Source organism: Gekko japonicus, unplaced genomic scaffold (genome assembly GCF_001447785.1).
Source record: "Gekko japonicus isolate JY-2015 unplaced genomic scaffold, Gekko_japonicus_V1.1 scaffold98, whole genome shotgun sequence".
In the NCBI taxonomy this organism is placed as follows: Eukaryota; Metazoa; Chordata; class Lepidosauria; order Squamata; family Gekkonidae; genus Gekko; species Gekko japonicus.
In genome coordinates this window covers 880,737-907,898 of record NW_015164668.1, presented here as the reverse complement: position 1 = coordinate 907,898, position 27,162 = coordinate 880,737, and the positions used below count along the sequence as shown (strand labels likewise).

Sequence of the window (27,162 nt, the reverse complement as noted above, 5' to 3'; positions counted from 1 at the left end):
TTCTGCAAATCTGCCTGCTGTCCTTTCTGTGAAGTATCTCCAGAGTATTGGCAATTACAAACCAGCATTGCCTGTTGGGGAGAACACCCAGAGATGCCCCTTTGCAGGGCTTTGGAATGAAGAAGTTTATTTAGAACATTTCTATGCTGCCTCTTAAGGGCTCAGATCCTCTTGTGAATGGTGCCTTTGTTACGGGCAGGGGGTTTTCATCACCAAAGGTCACTTCTTCTCCTCCCACGCCTTATTTGAAAGTGCTGGACCAGTGAAAATGGAAAACCAGTGCCATTTCTATGCAGAGGGGAAATTCTGTACAGGGAAGTGTTTGAAGAAGGGGGGGGAGGGTGCTTCCAGGCGAGGGCTTGAAAACATGACACTGCCACAACACCTGTATCAACCAGAGTGGGTGGGAAAGGTGTCCATGCACCCCCATCGCTGCCATTGCTGGCCCCCTTTTCACCTCTGTCATGCCTGCACAAAAGCACAGGCGTGAAGGCAGCTTTACCAGCCCCTCCCCTACCGAGCTGTGCTGTAATGCTGCAGAGTGGCTCAGAAGGGGAATGGAAAAGTGCCACTCAAAAGAGCTAAAAGGTTAAGGGGGCTGGCAGGCAGAAGTGAGCCTGGTGTCGTTTTGAAAGCGGAGACACAAGTTGACAGTAGTTTGCATAGAGAGGGCAAAAACATGTGTTAGCCCCACCTACTCAACGATGGATGGAATATAAGCATGGTGCCTGTATGCATACTCTTTGTATGTATATGCATGGGAACTGCTCACATTTTGGTGATCACATGTAGGCAGGGCCAGTATGCTCATCCCTGCTCCCCCTCTGCATGCGTTGTCTGAAGGGGGCTCGTGTCTTCTGGATCAAGTGATTGCAAATAATAATAATCCTTGAATGGATTTGTGGGATCATCTAGGAAGATGTAGGCAGGCCTGAAATGTTTCCTATTGTTGTCGAGCTGGGGGCTGGGTAGGAACTCTTGACTTCCTTTGCTGCGCTCTTGACCCAGGGATGCTTGTCGCTGTTTTTGTGTAGTGTCTGTTGCCCCCTGGTGGCAGAGACATTCTCCCATGTCTTTGTTCATACCATTGTTGGGAGGGGGGGGAACACAGCTATTTTAAGGTCCACTAATATTTGTTTTTTTTACTAAGCTAGGCCGTTGAACTCCCCAGAGGTTTTTCTGACCTGCCAGTTCAGAACTGTTGATTCCTTCAGCTCCTCAGTCAGGAGTTATGTTCTCTTCCCTTAGTCAGCCTGCCTGTGACTCAAAAGGACGTTCAAGCAGACTTTTAAGAATAATCAAAGCCACATAGCACTGCTTGCTAAATCTGTAGTGTCCTTACTGCTCGCATTGTCCTGTTGGCTGGGAAACTTGCCAAGCAAACAGTGCCAAGGCCCCAGGCTTCTACAGGGCATGCCTCTCACATCACCACTCCCACCTATACGACTTTGAGGGGTTCACAGTGCAGCACACGCATTATTGCAGTGGCAACAGCAGCCTTCATTTCCAGGTTGTTGTAATGCTCTTCACAATGTAGATGTGTGGCTGAAAGCCTGTTGTTTTTGTTCCAAGTAATAAGTTCATGGCTGAGGTGAAATGTAAACCAGAGACTTTCTGACTCCATGTTCTTGATACAAGGAGTCATGTTGTCTTCACTGTAGTTTTAATGTGAATGTCTGATTGCTCTTAGTTTAGAAGCCCGGGATGCTTTTGTAAAGTGAATGAGCTTTCTAGCTAGCACAACTTTTCTGTTTCCATTACAAATCGATGAAAAGAAGTAGCATATCAAGCTGTCCTGTGAACTTTTAGAGCTGTAATGAACTGATGCAGCTGCAACCATTATAAACACCCCTGCTTCTTTGTGGAGGCTGTCTTTTTAATTAATCTGGCTGAATAAAACCAGGAGATCGAAGTGCCATCTGAAGTGCATTCTGCCTTTATCTCATTGGTACTGCTTCCTTCGTACATGCCAGGTCCCAGATGTTCTCCTAGCCAGGCAGCATTGGTACTGCTTCCTTCGTACATGCCAGATCCCAGATGACTGTAGCCAGGCAACAGCCAAGGTCAAACCTGCAACTTGGCAACATCAAGACACATTTTGTAGCCACGTGTTAGCCACTTGATCAAAGGTCCCCTCGTTGCCTGCATCTGGGTCAAAGAGAAGCCCTCTTCAGCCTTATGAATGGTTTCTTTTTCGTAAAAAGACCAGAAACAAAGTCTATTGAGAGACGTCTGAAGCAGAATCTCTGCTCCTGAATGAATTTCCTTTTCATCTTGTTGGTCAAGTAGAATACTTCATTAGAAAGAAAATGCCATATCAAGTTAATGGAGCCCACTCTTCCACAATTATCCTGTCAATGAAATTGCATGGCCACCTGGCACTGTAAATGTCCAAAATAATGTCAATTGGAGCAATGTTCAGGCAGTGTGGGGTGCATTTCATAAAATGGACTTTATACATAAGCACTGATGTGCCTGGGGTGGTCGGGAGAAACAGGAGAGTGCCATACAGAGATGTTTTGATGGCCTTCTGACCCTTGTAAGAATTTCCTCTGTGAGGAATGTATGCTTCTTGCCTTTCTGGCTACAATGGGATGTATCCTAAAATCGTAAGCAAGCAGCTGAAGAGAAGCCCACACCTGAGAATTGCCATAGCATAACTGCAGCACTTCCCACTGGGTCTCAGCCTCTTGAAAACAACATGACTGTTCTCTCAGTTGCAGAGAGTCTGTCATTGTGACTGTGGATGCTAGGCAAATTAACTCTCTTCTGCAAATTTCTAAGTGCTCTTTTACATGTTCGCTGTTGAGCAGACACTTGATCAGGAGTGGCTTACAATCACTACTGTGTCTCTGTAGGATCCTTATGGCTGCAAGCCCAGGTTTGTACCTGCTTATTGTTTGCATTTTATATTCCTTGGATGCTAATTCTTGTTCATCAGATTTGGGGAGAGGACTATTCTTGCCACCTGTCTTGACTGCTTCAGTTTCTTCCCTGATTCACACTAATGGCTCCTGGATCTGCAGAGGTGTCAGTGCTCAGTGGAAGAGTGCATACTTTGCACACAGAACGTCATCTGTTTGCCCAAGACGGGACCTGCTATTGCTGATCAGAATAGATGGACAAATGGTCTAACTCTGCAAAGGGCAGTCTCATGGATTCATTTCTGACCAGAGAAAGGAAAAGAGTGTGCTTTATCTTAAACTAGGATCTCACAGAAGCTGCCAATCTAGGAAACATAGAAATCAGTTTCCTGAGTACCTCAGCGTTTCAGTTTCTTTTTTAAAAAGAAGTTTGTGGGGTGAATACAAGGCCAGGCCAAACAGCTGCTTGCGGCAGGACACATATTGAGAAAGCATTATGGACTCCGTATGTTTGAGTGCTTTGATTCCAATGAAAGTGTTACCCACAAAAGGCTTTGAGTGTTTAGGAAAAGAACTATACAAATGTGTTGTTACAGTCTTCACTTTTGGCAGAACCTTAGTGATTTTATTCACCCGGTTAAACTTGAGAAATCAGGTTAGATTTAATAGTGTTGCCATTGGTGAAAGTGTCAGCTACAGTCTAGGGCACTGCTAAAGTTTGTGCTTTAATGAAATGTTATTAATAAATCTGTGCTACTCGGTAGTAACTGTGGTTCATGATACGCTCCAATAACAATTATTTGGGTGTGACAAAAAGCACTTGGTAACCTTGCTTGAGACAATGCGATACACTCCTGCTGGAGGCCAGTCCTTCAAAGGAGGAGAAGCTGCTGGACCAGATTTCTGCCTGTGCTGAGTCCGAGCAGGTGAAATTACTCTGATTGAGGAAACTCATGCACATCTGCATAATTTGCATTGTGTACTCAGGTCACAGAATTTTGCTTTCTTTGGTACTGAATTCTGGTATTTTGTTAAAAGGAAGGTTAAACCCTCAATCCTAAATCATGTGTCCACCCCACTCGCCTTGTAGCCTTTCCTGGGGTTCTGATAAATGCACACATGCGCAAGGAATAGTCCATGAGAAATTAAAGAGCAAGAAACACAACTAGGAACCAGTGACCCAGCTGCGGCACTTATCTGTGTTTGTATTAGGACCGTTTGGTCTCAGAAGGCCTCCAGGGCTTTTTAACAAATTTCAAATGCAGAATTACAAGCCATATAATCCAGTTAAATGCCAGCGTCTGCTTTAGCAGGCAGTACATAAAACATCAGGCGCATCATAGCCAAACAGGCACTGTCCCTAGGCCAGTTTAACTTGAAAGGCGATCTGGAATAGAAATATCTTCCTCTTGCTCCAGGAGATTGGTAGGGATGCTGCAGCTCTCATCCCCTGCTAAAGCCTTCCTACAGATTCCAGCCACCATCACTTCAAATAAAGTCAGTTCTTCTGTGCAGGCACACCAATCGGATTCTGCATTTGCATAGAGCTGCTTCCGGCAGGGGGCTACCCTGGATAGATACCAGAGTTTGGGCTGGCCAGTATGGGAGGAGGCAAGTAGCCCTATTTCCTTTATTTAAAAAATCTTGGTTTGTCTGCCCTCCCCCTGCCCCAGTACAGAGAAGGGGTGAGATGCACATGTAGATGAGGCTGGACCTTAGAAATCTCTCGTGTGTTGATTCTTCTCCACATTAATTCTGATTTTCTGCCACACACAGGAGCTAGCCAAGCGGTTGCAAGACTTAGAAGAGGAAGCGATCCGACAGCAGAAGCAGAGGTCGGAGAACTCCAATGGTGAAAAAGGTAACCACAGTCCAGTCACGAGCAGTCTTAGCATGACAGGATGCCAAGATGAATAAGAACAACACAAGGGTTGCTTTGTGGGATGGCTTTCACCCATTGTTTGTCTCCAGCACCCTGTTTTCAAAAGATACTCTGCATGTGAAAGTTTAATTTAGCTATCAAGTCAAATACGCTTTGAGAGAATTTGTCGAAGAAGAAGAGTCTTTTGATCAGTATGAGTAATCCCTACAACATCCATAAAAAGGCAGGCCAGTGTGATTATCCCCTTGCTCCATCCTCACAGTGGTTTGCCTCAGGACAGATGTGAGATTTGAACTGGGATCTTCTCACATTCAGGGCCAAACTGTTAGGGAGTCTGAGATAAGATGTAGCTGAACTGTAAAAAGCAGCCGTTGGGGTGGGGTGGTGGTGGTGGCTTGGGGGGGCCTACATTCTGGACAGAGGTGTGTTAATTCTTTCCGTGCTGTCTCTTCAAATGAAAATAACTCTCTTCCCCCATCCCTGGCTGCTTTAAGCCCTGGTTACAGGGGAGATCAATTATCCCTGTTGAACCTGTCCTTTTTGCCACTGGGACCTAAAGCCACAGGGAAGGGACAGCTCTAATCAGAGAAACATTAGAGGAAGCCCAACACTTATCCATCAATTCCTGGGGGTTTTTTTCCAGCCAAATTGTTTGTTGGGGTATCTAATCATGGATTCCCCAACATCATGTGTCATTTCACCCAGCCATTATGCTGCACCATTTCACAAGTAATAGACCGATTTTTTTACTATCCAGGGGAATGGATTTCACAGAGACTTTTCTATATTGTCTCAGCATTGCCCAAATGAAAAAAAAATAATAATCCTGAATATGGCCATGGAATCCCAGCACAGTGCATGTTTTGGAGTGAGCGCACCATTGCCCTGCTTGTCTTCCAGAGACACCTCTCTGCCATCACTAGTCGGGTGGCTGAGGAATGCCAGATGAGCTTCCAAGGAATATCAAGGTTCCTGGAATGCAGACTAAAAAGTCATTTTCTAGGACACTACAGTGATTATAATTATGAAAAATCCTTTGCAGAATTATGCAATTCCTTTTCCTAAAGAAAAGCTCCTTTTTACAGGCCAGTTACTGTTGTGGGCAGGTGTAAGAGCTTAAAATAGAAGGAAAAGATACCTTAATTATCTATCTTGCAGTTGCATTTGAGGGCCCTGATTTTTTTCCTCTGCCCTTCTGACATTTTTCCTCCTCCTTTTACTGGCGTTCTCCACATTCAGCCTATTCTGCTGCTGTCTCTAATGTGTCTGCCATATCCTGCTTGCATTTTCCTCCTCATTTAAGAATATAAGAAAAATCCTGTTGTTTAGACTAAAGGACTGTCGGGTCCCACGCCATATCTCCTACAATTGTCAGCCAGATTCTCCCAGGGAACCCACACGAAGAGCATAAAAGCAAATAGCCCTTCATCCCTATTACCCCCAAGCAATTATGGTATACTGCCTCTGAACATGGAGAACTGTTAATAGGCCTGACATATGCGAGTTTGTCTAATTCCCTTATCATAATATTCAGGCCAGGATCTATCACCACATTTTGAAGCAGCAAAATTAATTTTGGTTGTTCTTCTGCACCTTCTTTTCCCGACTCTGTAGTGCCCTTTTTGAGCTAGGGTGGCCAAAACTCTGCACAGCATTCTGAATGCAGCATCATTGTAGATTTGCTCAAGGGGATTGTGATACTGCCTGTTTTCAGTCCCTTTCCCTAATAATCCCTAGTGTGGATTTTGCCTTTTCCCACTCTTTTTAATATGCTTTTACACCCCATGCTGCACGCAGTCGTGCCATGCTCCACAGAGGGGGATAGTCAGCCATCTTTTGAGGTGTTCCTCCTCTGCACCATCAACAGTGTACACAGCTGGGATGTCCTATATCTTCTTCTGATGCTTGCATTTTTGTCTATCTGTGTTAAGGTGATGACACCGAACCTCTGCATTGGGTGATAGCAAACCTGGAGCTTCAGACTCTGGAGCAGCTCCGACAAGATGAAGAACTGGCTCAGAAACTGCAAGAAGAGGAGCAAACTTCTATTGTGAGTATCTTCCCATCTCTTCTATTTCTAAATCAGAAGTGCAATTCATTTGGTTAGTCACAGCATCTAGGGAATTCTCAGCTGATTAAAGACTTTGTAGATTTGATTGCTAGAAGTGAAATAAGGGTTTTTGATGGGCATGAGTTGCCTTGTCTGTGTGGTGGCTTGCCTCACTAACATTTGTGGCCATTATACACTCTCAGGATAGGCTACAAAGAATAATCAGCGTCATGGTGTACACCAGAATCATTGATTTTGAGAAGTGTCATTGTGAGGTCATCTAAGAATGAAATTTCGGTTACTACCAGGTTCTGAAAAGCCCAGCCCTGTCAAGACAGCATTTTCAGAAATGCTGACACAATGAGTTATTGTACCTTAGCACAGTTAATCTTGGAACCATCAGAAGGGCCCCAGGCTCTGTCCATTCAGAACCTCCAGCTGATGGATCTCAGGTAGCTGGTGCCCTTGACCCTGGAGACCTGCTGACACTCGGAGAAGAGACAATACTGGGCTGGATGGGCCCAATCAACAAAAACTTTCATTGCTAGATCGTCCAAACTAAGCATTCAGCCCTGTGGGTTTCAGCCTTGCATTGGAAAATGTATCATGAACTGGAGCTTTGCAATAAATGTCTATTTTTACATTCTTGGGTGCAAGGAGAGGTAAGGGCATGTGCTGCATGGAAACAGGGCAGTTCTGTCCCTCTCTCGAAGTGTTTGTTTTTCCAAATGCTTATTACCTTTTTGACCCTCTTGTGCAGAGAGCCAGGAAGAACCGGGAGCGTAACGATGACTACAGAGCTGCCCAGGTGGCTCAGGATGAGGTAATGCACCAGCTGCGGCCTGCTCCCCACGTTCCTGTTTGTTTCTCTTGGCTCCACTTCTGGAGTCTTGTGTGTATTTGGGGTGTTGAGATGGGAGGGTGTGCTAGAGGAGGGGCTGGCATCAAAGCAGGGGCTTCCCAGTTCAGTGGGAGCAATGTCACCCTTCAGTAGAAGCTCCAGCCTCTTCTTGGAACTGGGCAGAAGAGCCAGCCAAGCCTGGCTCCGTGTGGCTTACCTTTTGACGATCAGAGGCATGGCGGAGAGGTGCCACTGCCAAGCATGAGGCAGTTCACGTGGGTGCAGCTCCTGGGAGGCAGAGTGTTGGTTTGTTTTTACAGTTCCTCTTTGGGGAGAGGGTGTGTGACACAGTCCTTCAAGCACTGCCTCCCCTGCAGGTTCTTGTGAGTTGCAGAAACAGTTCTGAGAGAGAGGCTTTGCTGCACACGCTATGTTGTCAGCAACCTTTAGAGGCTGCCTTGTCTTCTGTGGCCCATGGTGGTTTTTAGATTCACACCTGTGCATTCTGTTCCTACAGAGGTGTTCTTCCCCCCTCACTAGTGATGGAACTCTCTCCTAGTATGAATTCAGACAAGTCTGATCCCTATCCTTGGAGGCTGCAATTTGCTACAACAAGGGATTGTCTGTCTGCACCAGTGTTCCCTCTAAGCTGAGTTAGTGTGAGCTAGCTCACAGTTTTCTTAGCCTCCAGCCCACACATTTTTGCCTCAGCTCAGGAAGGAGGGCTCCAGAGCAAGCTAATTTATGCAGTAGCCAAATCGCGGACTCACGACTTTAATGCCAGTAGCTCCCAAAGTAGGATTTTTGCTCACAAGACTCCACAGCTTAGAGGGAACATTGGTCTGCACCTGTGCTGAATAGGCAGAGCTGCTGTTAGGCAAATTTACCTAAGAAGATTGCAGGCCACAGCAGCCATCTCAAGCCTCATCCGTGCAGCATCTGTCACAGGGGTGTCCCAGATCCAGGGTCAGCTGGCCCTTTAACTTACTGGAAAAGTACCCACAAGTCCCAACCAGAAACCAACTGGCCCCCTCACCTGCTGCTTTTGGCGAGAGGTAGCACAGGAGGAAACGACAGGCAATTCTTGTGAGTGCCGGCTAGGTCCAAGCTGAGTGGTCCTATGGCACTGCCGGTGGTCACTCAGCTTTTTCGGGGGCCATTTAAATGTTCCAGTCCGCTCCTGCACAGATCCTGTCCCCAATGACGCTGTCTGCCTGAAAGGGTTGGAGGAATAAGTTATTTGTTTGTGGGGGAAGATGCTGTGTGATGCCACAAGAAGGCCAGATCTTCCCACCCTGCAGGTATGGTAGGCACCGCCCAGATCTCTCTTTTCTCCCTGGGTCTCCTCAAGAACTGTTGAATGCAGCTCTATTCATTGTAGCTTTTCAAATAGGATGATTTGGAAAACTCTCTCATTCCAGGAGATTGCTCGATATATGCAAGAGCAGGAACTGAAAGCCCAGTGGAGATCCTCCAGCAAGGATGGAGCATCTGAGAGTATCAAGGAGGCACACAGCCTCTCTGAACGTAGATGGAGCCGAGGGCTAGAGGTAATAGGCAGAGAGGCCTCATGTTGGCTGGGCTGGAGAAAAACCTTGGTGCCCGTGAAAAGAGTAGCCTGCCTGTTCTCTTTACAGTTGTTAAATTTGTGTATAGCAGTCCACTTAAACGTGACTTTCAGGATTTTCTGTGCATTTCTATATCACTTCAGATTTATATTGTCCACACTTTGGTCTCCCCTTGAGACAGCTCACAGTTGTTCCCACTTTGGCCATGCAGAGCTGAGACCAACAGGATGACCCAGTGAACCCCCCTGCTTGCAGTGGCATTTGGAACCACTTCCTCTGAGGCTTGATCCAGATCTCTGTGGCCCCCAGTGTCTCTAGCCCTGGGGAGGGAGATTGAGCTGTTGAAACATGCAAGTAATTTATTGTGAGTTAGGTTGAGTGGGCCAGCAGTTGCCACAGCCCATGCGACAGTTGGCACCACCATCCTGTTCATGCAATTCAAGAAGGAATGCATAGCTGCATAAATTGGAAGCTCCTACGGGTTTCTGTACATACAGAGGGAGTGTCTCCAGTGGTCGTGCACGTTCTTATTTGTGCAGCACAAGAGTGGCAAAATCGGGCCATGTGGCTGGTAACTACAGAAGCACAAATTTTCCACAAAGCTGCTGAAATTGGATTAAAGGGTCAATCTTGTTTAGTCTGGGAGCTGCTTTCCTTTTTCCATTCCTTTCTCCTGAGACATGTTGGAAGGGGCGGCCTTTGCCTGCTTTTCTTTCCTTACAGCAACCCTGTAAGTTTAACTCAATTGGGTGACTTTGGGCCATCACTCTCTGTGAGTATCATGGCTGAGAAGAGGTTTGGACCTAGGACTGCCTGGTCCAGATCAAGGACATTAAATCTGGTCCAGATCAAGCACATTAAGTCTTTTGGAAGGCAGAGGAGGATTATGCTTGAAAAGAGGCAATTCTAGGGCAGTTTTGCCCTTGACAGAATCAGGAGTCCTCAGAATGGCAGCATGCGTGCAGAAATTCCAAAAGGGGACAGACAGTTTTCTTGATGGCTGGTTGCATCAGTGAGCTACTGAGTGGTTCTGACTGACAGTCTGCAACTTCATGGTTCTTGTAGTTGCTATGTGGAGAGCCCTGAGTCTATAGTCTCTCGCCCTTCCTCCCCACCAAGAGCTAAATAATCGCACAAGGAGTCCAGATCTCTTCAGAATCAAATTACTTCCGCCTCCCTTATCCCTTTATCCTTCTTCCATCTTCTTACTGTCTCAACAGGAGGCTCAGACTGGCTGTGGAGCTGCATCACCAGCCAGAGTTCAATCCCTGGAAAGATCAGATGTGCCCTCAAGAGGAGGTCATGCAGACATGAAGTCAGTGCTCAGACTAGTAACCTGGTGAAGTATATGGGAAGGGCTCCTTAAGTTATGCTGCACTCAGAAAGTCAGATTTAGAGGGCCATTTCCTCTGTCCAGCTGTTGGCACCAAGTTCAGCCTTGGACAAGGGAAAAATAATGCATGTTTTTTTGTTGATGAGGAGTCTAGAGAAACACCAGTCTGTAATTGTTGATTCTTCTTTGGGGTCTCCATGCAAAGGTGACCTTTTTTGGAGCTTGTCTTTGGTCCTGGAACAACTCATTAGGAAAACCTTCAGGCTACCAGCCCCATGTGACCTGTCTCTCTGGCTTCTCAGAGCTGGCTTCTTGTTGGCTGTTACATTACTTAAACAGAGACCACGTTCTCTGCTCTGACAGCACCAAGGTAGTCTTCTGCCCAGACTTTGCCTTTCTTCCTATGGTGTCCACCAAGTTTCACCTTCACTAAAATCAGCATCTGTTGATGCTGAGCACTCTCCTCCACAAAACTCAGGTTGGCATACATAGTTCTCCCCTCCCTCATTTTATCCTCACAACAACCCAGCAAGGCAGCTTAGGTTGAGAGAGAGTGTCATGCTCAAGGCCACCAGATGAAATTCATGGCAGAGTAGAGGTGTGAACATGGCTCTTCAGCGTCATTCTCACTAGAGTCGCTCTGCACAACCTGGGTAAGAAGAGAATATTGAAATTATAACTGGACAGAATGGCTTCCTTCAGAAAGAAGAAAAATCTCTTTATCTGCCATTCTCATTTTAAGAGAGGATATTGTGCATCTTCCCCATACCCGCATTTTTCTCATTGGGATAGTGAGGTTGCATCAATGAACTGATTAGTGGTTTTGACTGATGGTCCACAAGTTCTTGTAGTCATTATGTGAAAACGTGTGTGTGCTGCTAGCGTTGAGCCCTGAGTCTGTACAGTCCCGTCCCCACCGAGGCACAAGGAATGCAATCGTGATAGTCTTGTTGCTGTCAGAGCACACTACACTGTCTGTCTAGGTGATGTGATGGCAATCAAGAAGTTACCAAATTCTGTTGCAACTTGGCCCGAAAACCTCTTGTCACTGGCGCGACTCGCGCCGACTTCCTTGAGACCACCCACAAAGGAACGGGGTTCGGGAGCCGCGTTTGGGGGCCAGGGAGACCATGGTTCGAAACCCAGGAAGGGACGAGCTCGAGTGAAATTACGAGAACCTTTACCAGCCGTTGGTATGGAATCCAACGAGGAAGGCACCGAGCGAGCCACTACCTCCCACGATCCTGAAGCCGGGATACAGAGAGCAGGGATACAGAGAGAGTCACACGTGAAACAGGAAAACACAACTAGAGAACGGGGTGGATGGGAAACACATGGGGAAGATTGTTATTTGTAGCAGATGTTGATTGTGAGACTAAATAAAGTGGAGAAACGGAAGGCACCGGGGAGGAAGCTGGTACGGATCGTGAGCAGCAAGAGAGAGAGAGGGCGCGCACGACCGAACAAACCAGGAACGGAAGCTGGTGTATGACCTTAATACACGGCCCGTTCGCATTCTGAGGTGCCAGTTTCGAAGCGGCAAGAGGTCTCACAACGGCAACCGGACATTCGGGTCTTGGGAGGAACGCCAATCGCGACACCTCTTCTAACCCTACCGAAGCTCCAGTTGCTGCTTTCAAAGGGTGATGCTCTTCAAAAACTCTTGAAGAACCAATCTTAGCCTTCCCCATCTGTTTGTTATGTGCCATCGGTGTGCTGTGTGGAGTACAGGAAGGCAGATCCCTGCTTCAAGGAGCATACCATCTAGAATGTATTTAAAATTTGCTAGCTCGCCTTTATCCACTTGAAGGCAGCTTTGATAGGAGTAAGGCAGAGGGAGGGATAAACGGGGGAAATAAGCATCAATTAGACGAACTGCCTTGGATGCGGTGCCTTCCATGAAGATAGTTTAGATGGGTAGCCATGGCGGTCTGCGACAGAAGAGCAAGATCTGGATCCAGTAGCACTTTAAAGACCATCAAGATGTCCATGGTATAACCTTTTGAGAGTCAAAGCTCCCTCTGTCAGATACAACAGAGGGAGCTTTGATTTAACCTTTTGGATACCCTGGAAATCTTGTTAAGACCAGAGGTCATTTCGGGGGGGAACGCGGGGGGACGCAGTTCCCCCGGGTGAGATGCAGGGGGCGGGGCACAGGACGAAGCCCCGCCCCCTGCTTCTGGCCGCCCCGCTTCCAGCCCTCATTCAGCCAGGAGGAGGCAGGAGAAGAGGGAGGGTAAGTTGCTTCCTCCCCGCCTCTCCCCACCCCTGCCTGCCTGGGGCCAGGGAGGGCCTTGGCGGGGCTTCCTCGCACTCCCGCTGGCCTTGCAGGTCCACCGCCGGGCCCCTGATGTCAGGGGGTGTGGCATATGCTAATGAGTTATGCTAATGAGTTCCCGTAGCTCTTTTTCTATGAAATGACCCCTGGTTAAGACTTTAAAGTGCTGCTGTACTCGAATCTTGCCTTGGATGTGATGGCTAACTCCAAAGTGGCGGTTCTCAGCTCACATTGTTCCCAATGCCATCTGCAGTCATCACCAGCTCCACCAGCTTGCTAGCCTCCCATATGTCTGCCTGGCAGAGAGACTGTGAAGGAAATGACAAATTGCTTACTGGCATCAGTGATATTTTTTCCAGTAGCCTTCTGTCCAGCCACACAACTTGCCATTCTTTCCTGGTTTTTCCTTAAACTGTAAGAAAAAGGTTATGGAGGCAGGCTACTGGGTAGCTAAATAGACTAGTCCCTGTAAGGACCTCTAAGATCTTTCAGGTTGGGAGGGCAGGTCTAAGCAGGCAGGTGATCTGAGTGGGGTAAAAGCTCCCAATACTTCACACATAGCAAGTTATTATTTCTAAAATATTAATGTTTTAGTTCTAGATGATTCCAAACAATGCTCTGCTCAGGCACAGAACCCCTGTTTGCAGCTGCCACTCAAAGAGCACCAGCAGTATGTCAGCATCTTGCCTTTGTCCCTTAGGCCCCAGCATTGCCGGAATATCGCTGAAGATCTGGACCCAACCTTCAAGGCCAAAAGAACGGAGCCATCTCCTGATCTGAGCGCAGTCTGCTCCCAAGGTAACACAGCAGGTTACAACTGAGGAATTGGTGGGGGGGGCGTGGTATCGGCAGGGAAAGATGTTGGGTGCATGGTAGCTGAGGTCCCACCCTTTCCTCCCCTGTGGATCTAAAATCAACCTAACATTGCTAATCAACTAAGAAAGTATGGGGAAGACGGGAGGACAGAGAACTAAATTACAAAACCATGGGTCAAAGATGCTAACAGACTTTCTTGGCTCAAGAGACCTGATCAACGTTTTCTTGCTGACACAACAACAAGGCAAAACCAATATGGCCTCTGGAGCAGATTCAGGAAAGGCTTCAACAGAATTGCTCATGAAACAAGATTTCATTGACTCATTAAAAGCACTTTAAAAAGAAATCTTAAATGATATTCATGATATCCTACAACCTCTGGCTGACCAGCTAGAAGAAATCCAAACAGCATTGCAGAAAACATCACAAACAGCAGAAATGGCGGCAGACAAAATTCAAAGTCTTCAGAAACATGAAAAATGGGCATGAGAAAGGATTTTATTACTATAAAATAAAATACGAGAACGGAATTTGAAACTTTGCGGAGCGAGCAGACAAGTCTACAGAATTACCCATCTTTATAGTCTCTTGGTTATCGTCGCTGCTCCAGCTTGAGGAAGGCATACACAGTCGGCTTTCTTCCAGCAAACCAGGCAAGAGGCTCAAGGGACATAATCATAGAAGTTCCTGACATACGCACCAGGAGGAAAATACTCCAGCTTTGTAGAGAGAGAAGCAGCCTGCAACACCAAGGTTTCAATATCTCAATTTTTCCAGACTTAGCAGAAACCCTACAGATACACCATACATTAAAGCCTATTACACTAAAATTGCTAGAAGCCGTGATCAGATATAGGTGGTCTCCAGTGGGCTCGATTCAGGTTTTTCATCACAACAAAACCTTTAATGCAGATGATCTTAAAAGCGGATACTGACTATTTCACTCTCTGAGCTTAGAAACACTCAAAGACTCATTGAAAAGAAAATTTGAATTCTCATCCCCACAAGCAAGATCCTCATCAGAAATCCACCACAGAAAATCTTCTTTGAACTGATTTGCCACATACTTTAAAGTACTTAGGGTCTGAACATGTTTTCTCTTTTTCTTTTTCTTTCAATTAACATTGTATTAGCCTAACAGATCGGACAGAGGAGGAGGGGGAACCTGGAGTTAGGCTTCCTTTTTCTTTAGTTTGGAGGTAAACTGGGTGGCAGAGTCAGATTGACCCTACCCCAGATATTCCAGGGTCCTTGGAGTTTACCAGCTTTAAATAAGTTGACTAATTACATGATACTAGGGCCTATAATTCTTAGTTATACTTTATTTTATAATAAATTCAGTATTGGAAAAGGCCGAGGTGGTAAGAGGGAGGGTTGTTCTATATTGCAAGTACTAAGTTAGCTGGGGTTAACAATTCTTTATTATTACTTTTTTCAATCAAACTGGGCTTTAGAGAAGAAAATAAATATATTTTACAGAACAAAAAGTGAGCAATTTGATTTATTTATACTTAGTAAACAATTGGTACAATTTATTAAACTCTGTGTTCATTGGGCATATTTACACTGTTTTAGAAGAAGAGAAGAGACTGGATTTATACCCCGCCCTTCACTACCCAAAGGTGTCTCAAAGCAGCTTACAAACTCCTTTCCCTTCCCCTCCCCACAACAGACACCCTGGGAGGTAGATGGGGCTGAGAGAACTCTGGCAGAAACTCTTTTTCAAGAACAGCTGTGCCAGAATTATGGTTTGCCCAAGGTCATCCAGCCAGGTGCAAGTGGAGGAGTGGGGAATCAAACCCGGTTCTCCCAGGTTAGAGTCCGCGCACTTAACCACTACACCAAACTGGCTCACAGTAAGGGCAAAGTTAGAGTACTCATACTTAAATACATTAAAAACCTGCAAATGCAGTTTTATAGGTTACAATTTGATTTTTATATAGGGAATATATCTTGGCAATTAGATATCTGGTTTCAATGTTATGAACAGTTTTATATATCTTTTAAAATGTTTTTAATAAGTTTATATTCAGTCAAGAATTCAGTTAAAATTATTATTGCATCTATGGGGGCTAGCTCTATTCAATAAATATAAACAAAAATTAGACTATGAAGGTGGAAAACATAAGAATATTCTCTTTAATTTGCTGTGGCATTAACAACATCAAGGCGAAAAGAATCCATAATTTTCTCAACTCTCAAAAAGCAACTGTCATCCTTCTCCAAGAGACACATTTAAAAAATAACATAAACTACACACTTAATTCTAAATGGTTCCCAAATAGATATACCGCACCAGGTTCATCAAGAGCAAGGGGAGTAGCAATATTATTTTCAAGTGTTAGATTTTCTAGCCAAGCAGTCGAAGCAGACCAAGAGTGCAGATATACATTTGTCAAAGGTTACAGGTATATGCTCCAAACTCTGGTTAATTAAAATTCATAAAGGATACGTTGACAAATTTAACAAATTTCCAAGAAGGCCCAATAATACTGGGCGCTGATTTTAATTACTTGATGGATATGACATCAGCAAATTCAAACAAAATCAAAAATAATACCAAACAAAACCAAATCTCTGGCCTTAAAAAATAATACAAGATTGTGATCTTTGGGACATATGGTGACTATAACACAGTACTGAACAGAACTACACTTACTTTTCCTCATGATTCCAGACATATACGAGGATAGATTATATTAATCTCTCAACATCCTTGTTAAATAGACTCCAGTCAACAAGTATCGGACTAAAATAATGGTCTGATCATGCACCAGTCAGTCAGTCAGGCATTTATTACGGCAACAAGCCATAGAATACACATGCTTAAATATAACATTCATATAACTGAATTTAGGACAGTAAAATAAAACTCTATAAAAATACAGTTGAGCGTAATAAAGTAAAAGAAGAACATAAAACAGAGACTATTAGGCAACTATTATTATATATTTGATCGTGTATTTCGGATGCAGTAGCATGCTACCCAAAATTTTGCCACAGTTTCGGTAATTGTCCGGTTCCCATCAATTAACAATTGGTTACATTGCTCAGCACCTGATTGTCCCACCATATCTGTTATAAGAGGAGTAATATATTTGTCACGGATCTTGTTATACCAGTTACATCTGAGCATTATGTGCTCAGTAATTTCTGTCTCTCCTGAGCTGCATCGACAAAGTCTATATTCAGTGGGGATCCTTTTGAATCTGCCCTCAAGCGTAGCGGAGGGGAAAGCCTCACATCTGGCTAATGTGAAGGTTTTCCTAAACATGTGAGTATCAAGCTGTGATAAATAGGACATGGGTTGCAAGCAATATTTGACAGAATCTGGGGCTCTAAACTTAGGACATCTACCGAGATCTGTCTGTCTCTCCATGTCCATCATTCTCTGTTTTAGGGCTGATTTTGATACATCCCAATGCATACTCAAAATTGCTTGAGGGGGGAAACCAAGCTCATTAGCACCTGTCTCTAGATGGATCAGTGTATTCGATACACACCTCGGGACCTGAAGAACTGCTCTGAGAAATTTGGACTGAACTCGCTCTAAGGGGGCAAAACTAGAGGAAGGAGGGCCAATAAACGTGCCATAGGGCATCTGTCCAACTGCCTTTGCTTGAAAGAGTTTTTGGGCAGCTGGCACATAATAAGCCCCTTTGGTGCGATAGAACTTAAGAATAGCATTGGCTGTTCTTTCACCTTGGGAGGCAACATACTGTATATGGGCTTTCCTAGCCCCATTTGATTGAAGGACCATACCTAAGTATTTAAAGCAGGAAACCTGCTCTAATGAGTGCCCATTTACAGACCAGATTCTTTTCTTTTGTCTGGTCCCGAAGGCCATAACCTTGGTTTTTTGAAAATTTATTGTTAGTTCCTTATTGTTACAAAAGTCTGCAAACTTACTGAGAGCTCTTCTAAGGCCAACTGGTGTTCTAGCTAAAATGACAGCATCGTCAGCATACAGTAAGATAGGCACATGCTGTTGTTGAAGTTTTGGTGGATGTAAACTTGGGGGAGTCCAAGTAACTTACTATATCATTAATATATAGATTAAACAGAGAAGGGGCTAGTACGCAACCCTGCCTAACTCCCCTATAGGTGTTAATAGGGTCCGATAAATTTCCTTTCCTGTTAAGCCTAACCTGCAAATGGGTTATCATGCACCAGTGATATGTAATTTAAAAAATACAGACATCAAAGATAAAGAGTTTTACATGGAGATTTAACAATTCTTTGTTGAAATACCAAATTATAACAGCAGAAATAGAGAAGGAAATCAAGGATTTTTTAAAAACACAATCTGACTGGGGACATCTCTTTGAACACCGTTTGGGACACTTTCAAAGCAGTTCTTTGAGGCAAAATTATCTCAGTCTCAGCTGCCTATAAAAGAAAGAAACAACAAATGAAAGTAGACTTAACTAGGAATGTAGAAAAATTGGAAGAGAAACATAAGATCACATGTAATAAAAGAATATATAGGCATCTCCTGGAAGAACGGAAAAAGTGAATTCTAGAAGTCAACAAAATACAACATTTACTATATTAAAAATAATGATATTGGTATAAAAGTTCAAAATCTATATGTTTGTTTGTTATCGTGGAAAGTGCATGGGGAAAAAACAGAATTGGTCATTCACAGAATAAAGGATTCAGAAGGCAAACTCCACACTTTTACAGAGCAAATAATAAAGTTGAGAAGTCTATTCTGAATTGTCTAGTAGACCCCCTTTAGAACCCCCATTACCGCTTACCTCACTGCTAACACTTATCTTAAAGTGCTAACTACGACTCATCAACAACTTTTAGAAAAACCAATTAATGAAACAGAAATAAAAGAAATCCTTAAAACTCTCAAAAACAATAAATCCCCAAGATTGGATGGTTTAACCACAGAGTTTTATAAATTCCGTTCCCCTATTTTAACAGCACCATTGCTTAATACATACAATTTAGCCTTAGACCACAGGATACTCCTGAACTCCTAGAAAATGGCTAAAATAATTGTCCTGCCAAAAAAAGGAAGAAACTACACAGATACAAAATCCTACTGCCCAATCTCTTTATTAAACCAGGATTATAAAATCTTTACAGCCATCTTAACTTCGAGAATAAATAGAATAATATGAGATTATATATTTTTAGATCAATCTGGTTTTATTTCCCCAAAGAGGTATGACTGACAACATTAGAAAGACTCTTAATATTATACGTTTCTGTAGCCATCATAAAGTTGAAAATGCATGTGTGTTGTCCCTTGGTATTGAAAAAGCATTCGATACAGTTGAAACAAATTATCTACAATCTTTGTTGCGAGCTATGGATTTTGGCAGTAAATTTAGTACAGTGATTAATTCTCTCTGGTCTTCTCCAATGGCAATATTAAGAATCAATGGTGTTAATTCTAGAAATATTACTTTATCAAAGGGAACAAGGCAAGGATGCCCATTATCACTAATGATTGCATTAGCAGTTGAACCTCTAGCAAAATACTATAAGAGATGAACCTCTTAATCAATGGTAAACATCTCAAGATAAGCCTGTTTACAGACGACTTAGTTTTATACGTAATTGACCCTAAATCTTCCCTACCAGCAATCAACTATCGATTATCATAATTTAGCACAGTATCAGGCCTCTATACGCTATACTATACCCTATTAATATGTTAGAAAATTATGCAAATGACATTAGGAGAACCTACAGATTTTACTGGGCTAAATCCTTCTGGCAATATTTAGGTATTAAAGTCCCATTAAACCTTGAAGACCTATTCAAAACCAACTATCCAGAGATGTTTAAGAATATTAAAGACCGTTTAACTAAATGGAACAACTACTACATATCATTAACAGAAAGAATTAATGTTATCAGATCTCTCATCCTACCAAAAATAATATTTTATTTCAAGGCTGTCCCAATATTTATCACAAATAATATTCTAACCAATTGGCAGAGGGACCTTAATCACTTTATATGGCATTTTTGAAGACTAATTAAAAATTTTGACACAGTATGCAGGCATCAAAATAACAAAGGACTAGCCCTACCCGATATACGACTATACTATGAGGCAATAATTTTGGCTAATTTAGCAAAAATACATAAATACATACCTAGCAGATTGGAAGACAATTGAAGACCAATATTTAGATTCTTTATCCTTCCGTGTATGGTTATGGAATGACTCTAAGAAGCAACACATACAAGCTTTGGCAAACCCATTTTTAAAGGCTACAAAGAAAGCGTGGAGAAAAAATTATAAATCACTAGTACCACCGATATCACTACTGACTACTTCTACAGGACAAAATTGGTTCCTACTGGGTAAAGGACGTATCACTTACAAACACTGGAAGAGATCAGACATTACCCGTTTTATAGATATTACCACAAAAGGCCAAATTTTTGATAAGACAAAATTAGAAAATATTATTAAAACACAAATTCCTTGGTAAGAATACCTTCAGGTACATAACTTATTCCAATCTATAAGCTCAACCCATCCTTTTTGTAAACTGACGGAATATGAAAAAATATTATACTATGAATCTACACCCCATAAAGGGTTTGATATCTAAGACATATACGATATTACTCCAACCACAAAATAAGAAAATCCTACACTATCAAAAAACCTGACACAAAGACCTGGGTAAAGAGCTATCAAGACCACTGGTCTCAAATATGGAATTCTCCAGTATATACATCTAAATCTGTTAATATCCAATTAAAAACTTATAAAGTAATTTCAAGATGGTACTTGCCTCCACCTCATATCACATATTCTGCACCAAACACATCTCCACTATGTTGGAAACAATGTGGAGAGAAAGGGACCTTTTACCATAATTGGTGGTCATGTAGACTAATCAATGATTTCTGATTACAGATACTAAGAGAAATTAAAATACTTACCGACTATACAATTCCTGTGATACCAGATTTAGTCCTCCTTAATTTATGGGATCCACTTAAAATTCATAATATTAGAAAAGAAATAATATTGACTATGTTAACAGCAGCAAAACATCTCATAGCATTAAAATGGAAGACAACCCCTCTCCGGGGTGCAACGTTGGTATGCTAAAATATGGGATTATTTTATTTTAGATAAAATTTCAGATAATGTTGCCAGTACAGATACTACTATTCTCCAGTCTAAGTTAATAGAGAAACTGTTCCCCTTTATGGAAAAAATAATCAATGGACATAAATATAATACCAACATTTCGTTCATTAAATACTATTCATTGTTAGCACTACACTAATAATAATTCTAATACTTTAGTATAATTTATAATAACTGTGGGATTCGTAGATTAAGATATCTCATAATTGTTTAATAATGGTTACCCCGGTTAATTGTTCATTATTAATTGTTATTCCTTTAGATTCACAGCTTATTTATACTTTTCTGTAAATCTATATCAAATAAAATATATATTTTTTTAAAAAACAGGAATTTGAAACTCGGACTAAGCAGAATCAGACTCTTACTCTGAGAATATCCATCTCTCATGTGCCTTGTTCTCTTTTGAGGGTCTTTTCATACTACTGGGGTTTTCACTTGTTTGAAAGGGAAGGCGGTGTGTTATTTATTTATTGACATTTATATTTCACCTTCCCTGCAAACAGGCTCAGGGAGGATTGCAATTTACACTTAGGTGTACCCCTCTTGCATGCAGCTCACATGCAACGTCCTATTAGTGGGCATCTATGTCGACAGCATCTTTAGACATGCATCTGTGATCTTGGCATTTTAGGGAAATTTTCAAATGTAAAGTTACAGATACTTTCTGAGTTGTGCCACCGTGACTGTATACACAGAGAAAATTGCATAAGGCCCATTGAGATCAGCCAGACAAATTAGCCACGATCAACTTGTATCCCATGGAATTTCGAACCTACCTGGCCTCTAGACCCACATAGGCTACTAATATTAGCCTGTAAAAGGTTCATTAGCCTACCTCCTATACCCCTGCACTCCTGTCAGCCATTTACTGCACAGCAGTGGCCACAAAACAAAATTACTCCCTGTTAGGCTTGCCAAGTCCCCCCGGGGGGTGGGGAAACCCCCACCCCAGAGGTCCATTCCCAGCTGCCGGCGGATCAGGTCCCCGGGGGGACCCCACCCCCAAAGTACGCGACGTGCACATCACCCAGAAGTGACACAACCACGCCGGACATGCTGAGGACGGGGCCACAGTCATCCGAGGGAAAACTATGGTTTTCCCTCGGATGGTCGTGGCCCCGCCCCCAGCGTGCCCGACGTGGTCGCGTCACTTCCAGGTGACGGGGTTGCGGCGTGTGCGCGCTCCAGGAACAAGCCGGGAGCCCCCCACTCCAGCAGCAGGTAGGACTTGGCAACCCTGCTCCCTGTTCATCTGTGGGCAATTCTGATGCACCACAGGCGATGAAGCAATCCTGCTTCAAGGGTAATTAATTTACTCTGGACTGGGAACAAAAGCATATTGTTAGATAAAATGTATACTTGTAGAGGGAGAAAAAGAGCAATGTGTTTTGATTTTTTTAAAAAAAAAACTTCACCTTTCTCCAAAGTTTCCAAAGTGGCTGTATGATGTACGAAAGTTGTGCCAGCTCATTGGATGTGTGATCTGGAGAACAAAAGAGAGGCACAGCAAGTGGCAATTATGCTTCTGCACTCCAAACATATTGCTCTTGAATGGCAGCTGTGGAGACAGAATAAGAGGTATTTGTATGCAGAAGGGTCTGTCTGCACAGATGGTGGAGCAAAGGTGTGCTTTAGCCACAGGTCTTATCCATGACATGGGTGACGATGGAAATAGCACTGTTGCATGGATGAGCCCACAGTTCTGCTGGGGCAGTGGAATCTTTGATCTCTCCCTCCCTTCAATTGTGGCTTGAAACTGCATCCTTTGTTTTTCTGTTACCTTCCATGTGCCCAGCACATAAATAGCTCCATCACCCCCCAAGAAAATGGTGACTGTTGCTGGATGACCACACAATGATACATTAGTACTTATTGTGCATTAAAAGGGCACCCACAGCCTGCTTGTTGAATGTTTGGCATCCTGGCCCATCCTGGGGGTAACAATCAAAGCGTTCCTATAATGTGTTTGGGGGGCTGTTTATGGGACTGTTTTTACTCTGACCCATTTCAGCAAAGTCTTTCTGTTTTGCTGTCAAATGGACAGCTTTGCGTTCGACCACAGTTGCTTTGGTGGCTGCCATTAAGTCAACTGAAAGGGACTTACATTTGAAGAGAAAGTGCTTAGAAATGGGAGATGGTTGAGTGACTCCCTGCTCTGGCAGGTGAGAAAGATTCTGCTGGTAGAGTTAAATCTCTTTTTCTCCCCCCTCCCTTTTCTTTAGCTGTGGGCTCAATACGTCCTGTTCCAGTGGATGGCCTCTTTGACTATATGGACGAGATTTCAGAACCCACCTTTGTGTCCCCGACCAAGCGGCAGCCTGAAAAGATGGGCCGTCAGAAATCCAGGGACAAAAAGGAAGGCTGCAAGCAACAGTGAGCTCCTGATTATCCATCCCCTCTGCCACTGAAGAGTGTATTTCTCCATCGGGACTGCAGGATCTTCCTTGTACCTCGCCATCAGGGGACAAGTCTGCCACGCTGCAGTGAGTTCCTGCTCAGGGCTTTCTCTGTTCTAGCACTGAAGCATTTGATTAGACATCAGATGAGGCAGATGCAAGAGATTTCCAGTGTAGCCACCATTTTTGTTTCAGAAGAACTGAAAATGGAAGCAATGCAGCTTAAACAAAATGCAGTATGGCCCTAGCTCATCTTTGGGGGTAATGCAGAAAGCACAAACTGTGGCAGCTCCTCCTCCTCCCCACCAGGAACTGTTTTAACCCTTGCCATATAGAACCAGCTAGTCATTAGGATGTTTTCACTACAGTGGGAAATAACGGCTTTGCAGTGCGCTGTTGGGTGACTGGAGGCAGAAGCGGCACCAGAAATACAGTAGGATGCTCCTGCAAGCCAGTGGTTCCCAGTCCTATCCCGGGGAAAACCACTGGCTAAAACATCTTCTCAACAGAGAGTACAGATACAGCCTCTCACAAATGTTCTATAACAAGGGAAATGAGGGGGAGCCAAGACGGAGTCGGGGCAACACAAGAGGTCTGGGCTTTTTCTCCTTTCAGGGGACCTTCAAATAGGAAATGTGAACGAGATTTAAAAAATAGACAGGCAGAATATTCTATTAAGCGCTTTGTGTTTCCACAGTTATATTACTTTTATGCAAACGTGATTGGCAGGCAGTGAGTAAATGAACGGCCAAAACGCACGAAACGCTTTCAAGGTAGATTAGAAGCTGATCTTCCACAGGCCACCCTAGTAGCAAGCAGATGTGCCTCTATTCTTTATTTTCCCCTTCCTCCAAGTATTGGTTCAGATGCTACCAATCTTGGACTTTAAGATGTGCAATTTTGAATTGGTGCTAAATGTGTTAATTTGCACTTTTCTTTTTTAAAGAAAAAGAATAATATGCATGTGTATATCTATATATGTATATATCTATATATATAAGAATCCTCTGCACCATGAGCAGGACCTGGTAGCAGCAGGTGCTGCTTAGCAGTTCCATTGCAAAGTGTCTGGCTGAAGAAAAAGCTGGTTCCACACAGCTTCCTTTTGAATCGGTGCATGTGTTTAACATGTGTATATAATATATACAAACAAAATGTGGTATCTCTTTCATTAAAGAAGTCCTTATGTGAGCATTCCGTGTAAATTGAGTCACTGTGAAGGGCATCGATACACTGACCACCTGCCCACTGGAGACCCTCAGGAGAACAAGATGGGCACGGTGGTAGCATTTGTAGTGAATTTGCCTCTTCCCCACATGCTTTTTCACTTCAAGTGCAAGGAGCCTTAAAAACCAGTTATCTCGTGGCCTGGTTTCACTGATGACAAGTCAAGGACCACAGACCCACCTAGCTAGAATTTTTTTGGCATAAGAAACTGACCCCAGCTGGATTAACCAAAGAGGTAGAGTGTCAGAGGGCTGGGACTGAAGACCTTGCAAATGAGGAAGAGAGGTGTTTCCACCACCTTTCCACTGATGGAAACACCCAACCATGGATGGCAAGTCAGATATTATGTCACGTGGTGGTGGGGTTTATACAGGGGAGAAGAGACGCAGGAGGAAGAGAGCCCATGATTCCTCCATGGTTGGTCTTTACCAGGGCAGCTGTAACAGAAAGACAAATCCTCTTCATAAAACAATTTGTGATCTTCTCTGTGGCTTGATCCCACAGCAAAGTACAGAGCAGGACAGGGTAGTTGCCAACAGCTTGGAGAACAATGCCCTGTCCCTTTAACAGAGGCTTGATGGGATGTTATTTATGAGCTTGTCCCATCACTGCGTCCCTCTGACGTTAGGCAGGTAGCAACCCTGTTGAGTCAGGACGACACCAGTTCTGAGTCAGGACGACACCAAAATTATGGAGTTTTCTCCCCTTCTGTCAGAATCTTCCACCCGTGGGTGAAGACTTCTTTGTTTTGTCTAACATCCTCTCTGTGATCCCTCCTTCCTGCCCTATGTTTTAATTCCTGTTTTCTATGCTTTTCTGCGTGTATTTTAGTTCTGGGTTGACTTTTTTTTTTTCTAATAAGTTTTTGTGACTTGTGTTCACTGTTAGTAGCCTTGGTGGTCATGATAAGGGCAGAAAGGCAGGGTACGCATTCTGCAGACAAATTTAGCTCCACGTCATGAAAAGCTACACTTGCCCATTACCACACATTAAGCATCTATTAAACGGACAGGATATTTTTCTTCAGACTTGTTGGCAACCCTGACAGGGGCATTTGGATGCCGAAGATCCTGGGCATCTTGCCACTAAAAATCTCAGGTGGCAGGTGCTGGGAAAGACTTTTCTCCACCTGAGCTCTTGGAGGGCTGTTGGCAGGCAGAGTCAAACATTTGCTAGGCTTGATGGGCTGATACAAGACTAAAGCAACTCTGTAGGATCATATGTAGATAAAATTAAGCAAATGAAAACAACTTCGAAGGAAAAGGCTTTTATTCCAAGTCTTTATATGCATCTCTGAGCCCCATGAAAGCCCCTCACAGGTCTCAAGCATGGCAGGCCCAATTTTCAAGCACAGAAAGTTCCCCAAATGCAGCAATTTTGGGTCAGACTCACCAGTTGAGTAGTTTGCTGGGAACCGCTGCAATTCTAGACTTCGGTGAACAAACAAGCATTTCTGTTCAAGGGCTTTGTTGATTCTGCAGATCAACTGCATTTTGCAGTTTCCCTTCCTGGATTCCTCTAGTCATTTGACAGCTTCGTCTGATAGGAGGGCATATAGCCACATCCTTCGTACACTGATGTAGCAACCCTCTTTGGAAGTTCAAGAAACACTTCTGGTTGCCCTGACCTGGATAGACCAGGCAAGCCCAATCTCAGAAGCTAAGCAGGGCCAACCCTTGCAAGTATTTGGATGGGAGATCTCCAAAGAATACCAGGGCTGGAAGGCAGAGGCATGCTGTTAAGCCACTTCTTTGAATGTCCTCCGTGCCTCGGTAGGAGTCGCCAGAGGTTGCCATGACTTCCAGGCATGGGCGCGCGCACACACACACACAAATGCAACCCCCCCCCCAAATTAAGAAACACCTGTGGCTGAAGGTAAGCCTAGAAGGATGGTCCCCTCATGCTGATGCCCTTCCCCCAGTCCCTGGAACTGTTTTATGAACTAAGCATCCCAACGAAAGGGATGCTAATGCTGCATAATTATGTAAGCTGCTTTGGGTCCCCATTAGGAGAGAAAGGCGGGGTATAAATGAAGTAAATAAAATCAATAATGCTCAATGATCTTGTATCTTTCCTTGAATTTGTTTTTTTGGGGGAAGATACCCTATCTTTTTTCAAAGGCTACATCTGGGTTCATTGTCCATCTGATTAGAATCCTCCTACCCAGGGCAGTGTTTTGTTGAAATCTGTTAAATATCTGCCCAAGAAAACACATAATATGGAAGATGCATTTTCAGTCATAGTGAGAGACCACCAATGCTAATTCTGGTAAATATTCTTTATTTTTTAAAAAACAAAATCTCCCAATTTGGGGGGTATATCTAGCTCCCAGAAAATGCAAGCTCATGATCCTGCTTTGTAATTCCCCAAAGCTGAGCCTCCCCTATGGAATGTTTTTGGTGAAAATCTTAAGAGCAACAATAAAGAAATTTTCTAGGATTTTGCTCATTGCCTGCTGGCTTCTGGGGTGCATTTCTAGAACGTATTGTACGTCAGCTCTCTCATGAATGTCACACTGGTCATACGACTGGGGCTTCTTTGTACAAAGTTGTGGGTCTTGTGGTGCAAATTCAAGCAAGCAATTTAACCTCTGCAAAGCCACTGCTCTTTTTTAGGTGTGACTTGGAAAGTTCAAGATTCACTCAGTCTTTCCACCCCCACCCCCACCCTGTGGTGTAGAAGAAGAGAAAGCCGATCACAAGTAGCGTATTCTCGCCTCCCTGTAGATCAAAGGCAAATGTCATTTGGGCGGAAGTACACAGCCAC

General features: G+C 43.7%; 1 protein-coding gene across 5 annotated transcripts in view; it reads left to right on the top strand.

Moving 5' to 3' along the window:
* LOC107108665 (coiled-coil domain-containing protein 50-like) overlaps nucleotides 1-27,159 on the top strand; it is a 52,320-nt gene extending 25,161 nt beyond the window's left edge. For 3 of the 5 annotated variants that reach the window (XM_015409147.1, XM_015409146.1, XM_015409148.1), the window contains exons 6-12: nucleotides 4,641-4,725; nucleotides 6,678-6,796; nucleotides 7,557-7,619; nucleotides 9,059-9,187; nucleotides 10,426-10,520; nucleotides 13,517-13,614; nucleotides 22,996-24,357. In XM_015409147.1, coding sequence (XP_015264633.1) covers nucleotides 4,641-4,725; nucleotides 6,678-6,796; nucleotides 7,557-7,619; nucleotides 9,059-9,187; nucleotides 10,426-10,520; nucleotides 13,517-13,614; nucleotides 22,996-23,150 — 744 coding nt within the window. In that variant the 3' untranslated portion in view covers nucleotides 23,151-24,357. Of the gene's footprint in view, nucleotides 1-4,640; nucleotides 4,726-6,677; nucleotides 6,797-7,556; nucleotides 7,620-9,058; nucleotides 9,188-10,425; nucleotides 10,521-13,516; nucleotides 13,615-22,995; nucleotides 24,358-27,011 lie in introns of those variants that run through there. The other 2 variants (XR_001482448.1, XM_015409149.1) reach the window with 2 other exon arrangements.
* The last annotated feature ends 3 nt before the right edge of the window (nucleotides 27,160-27,162 follow it).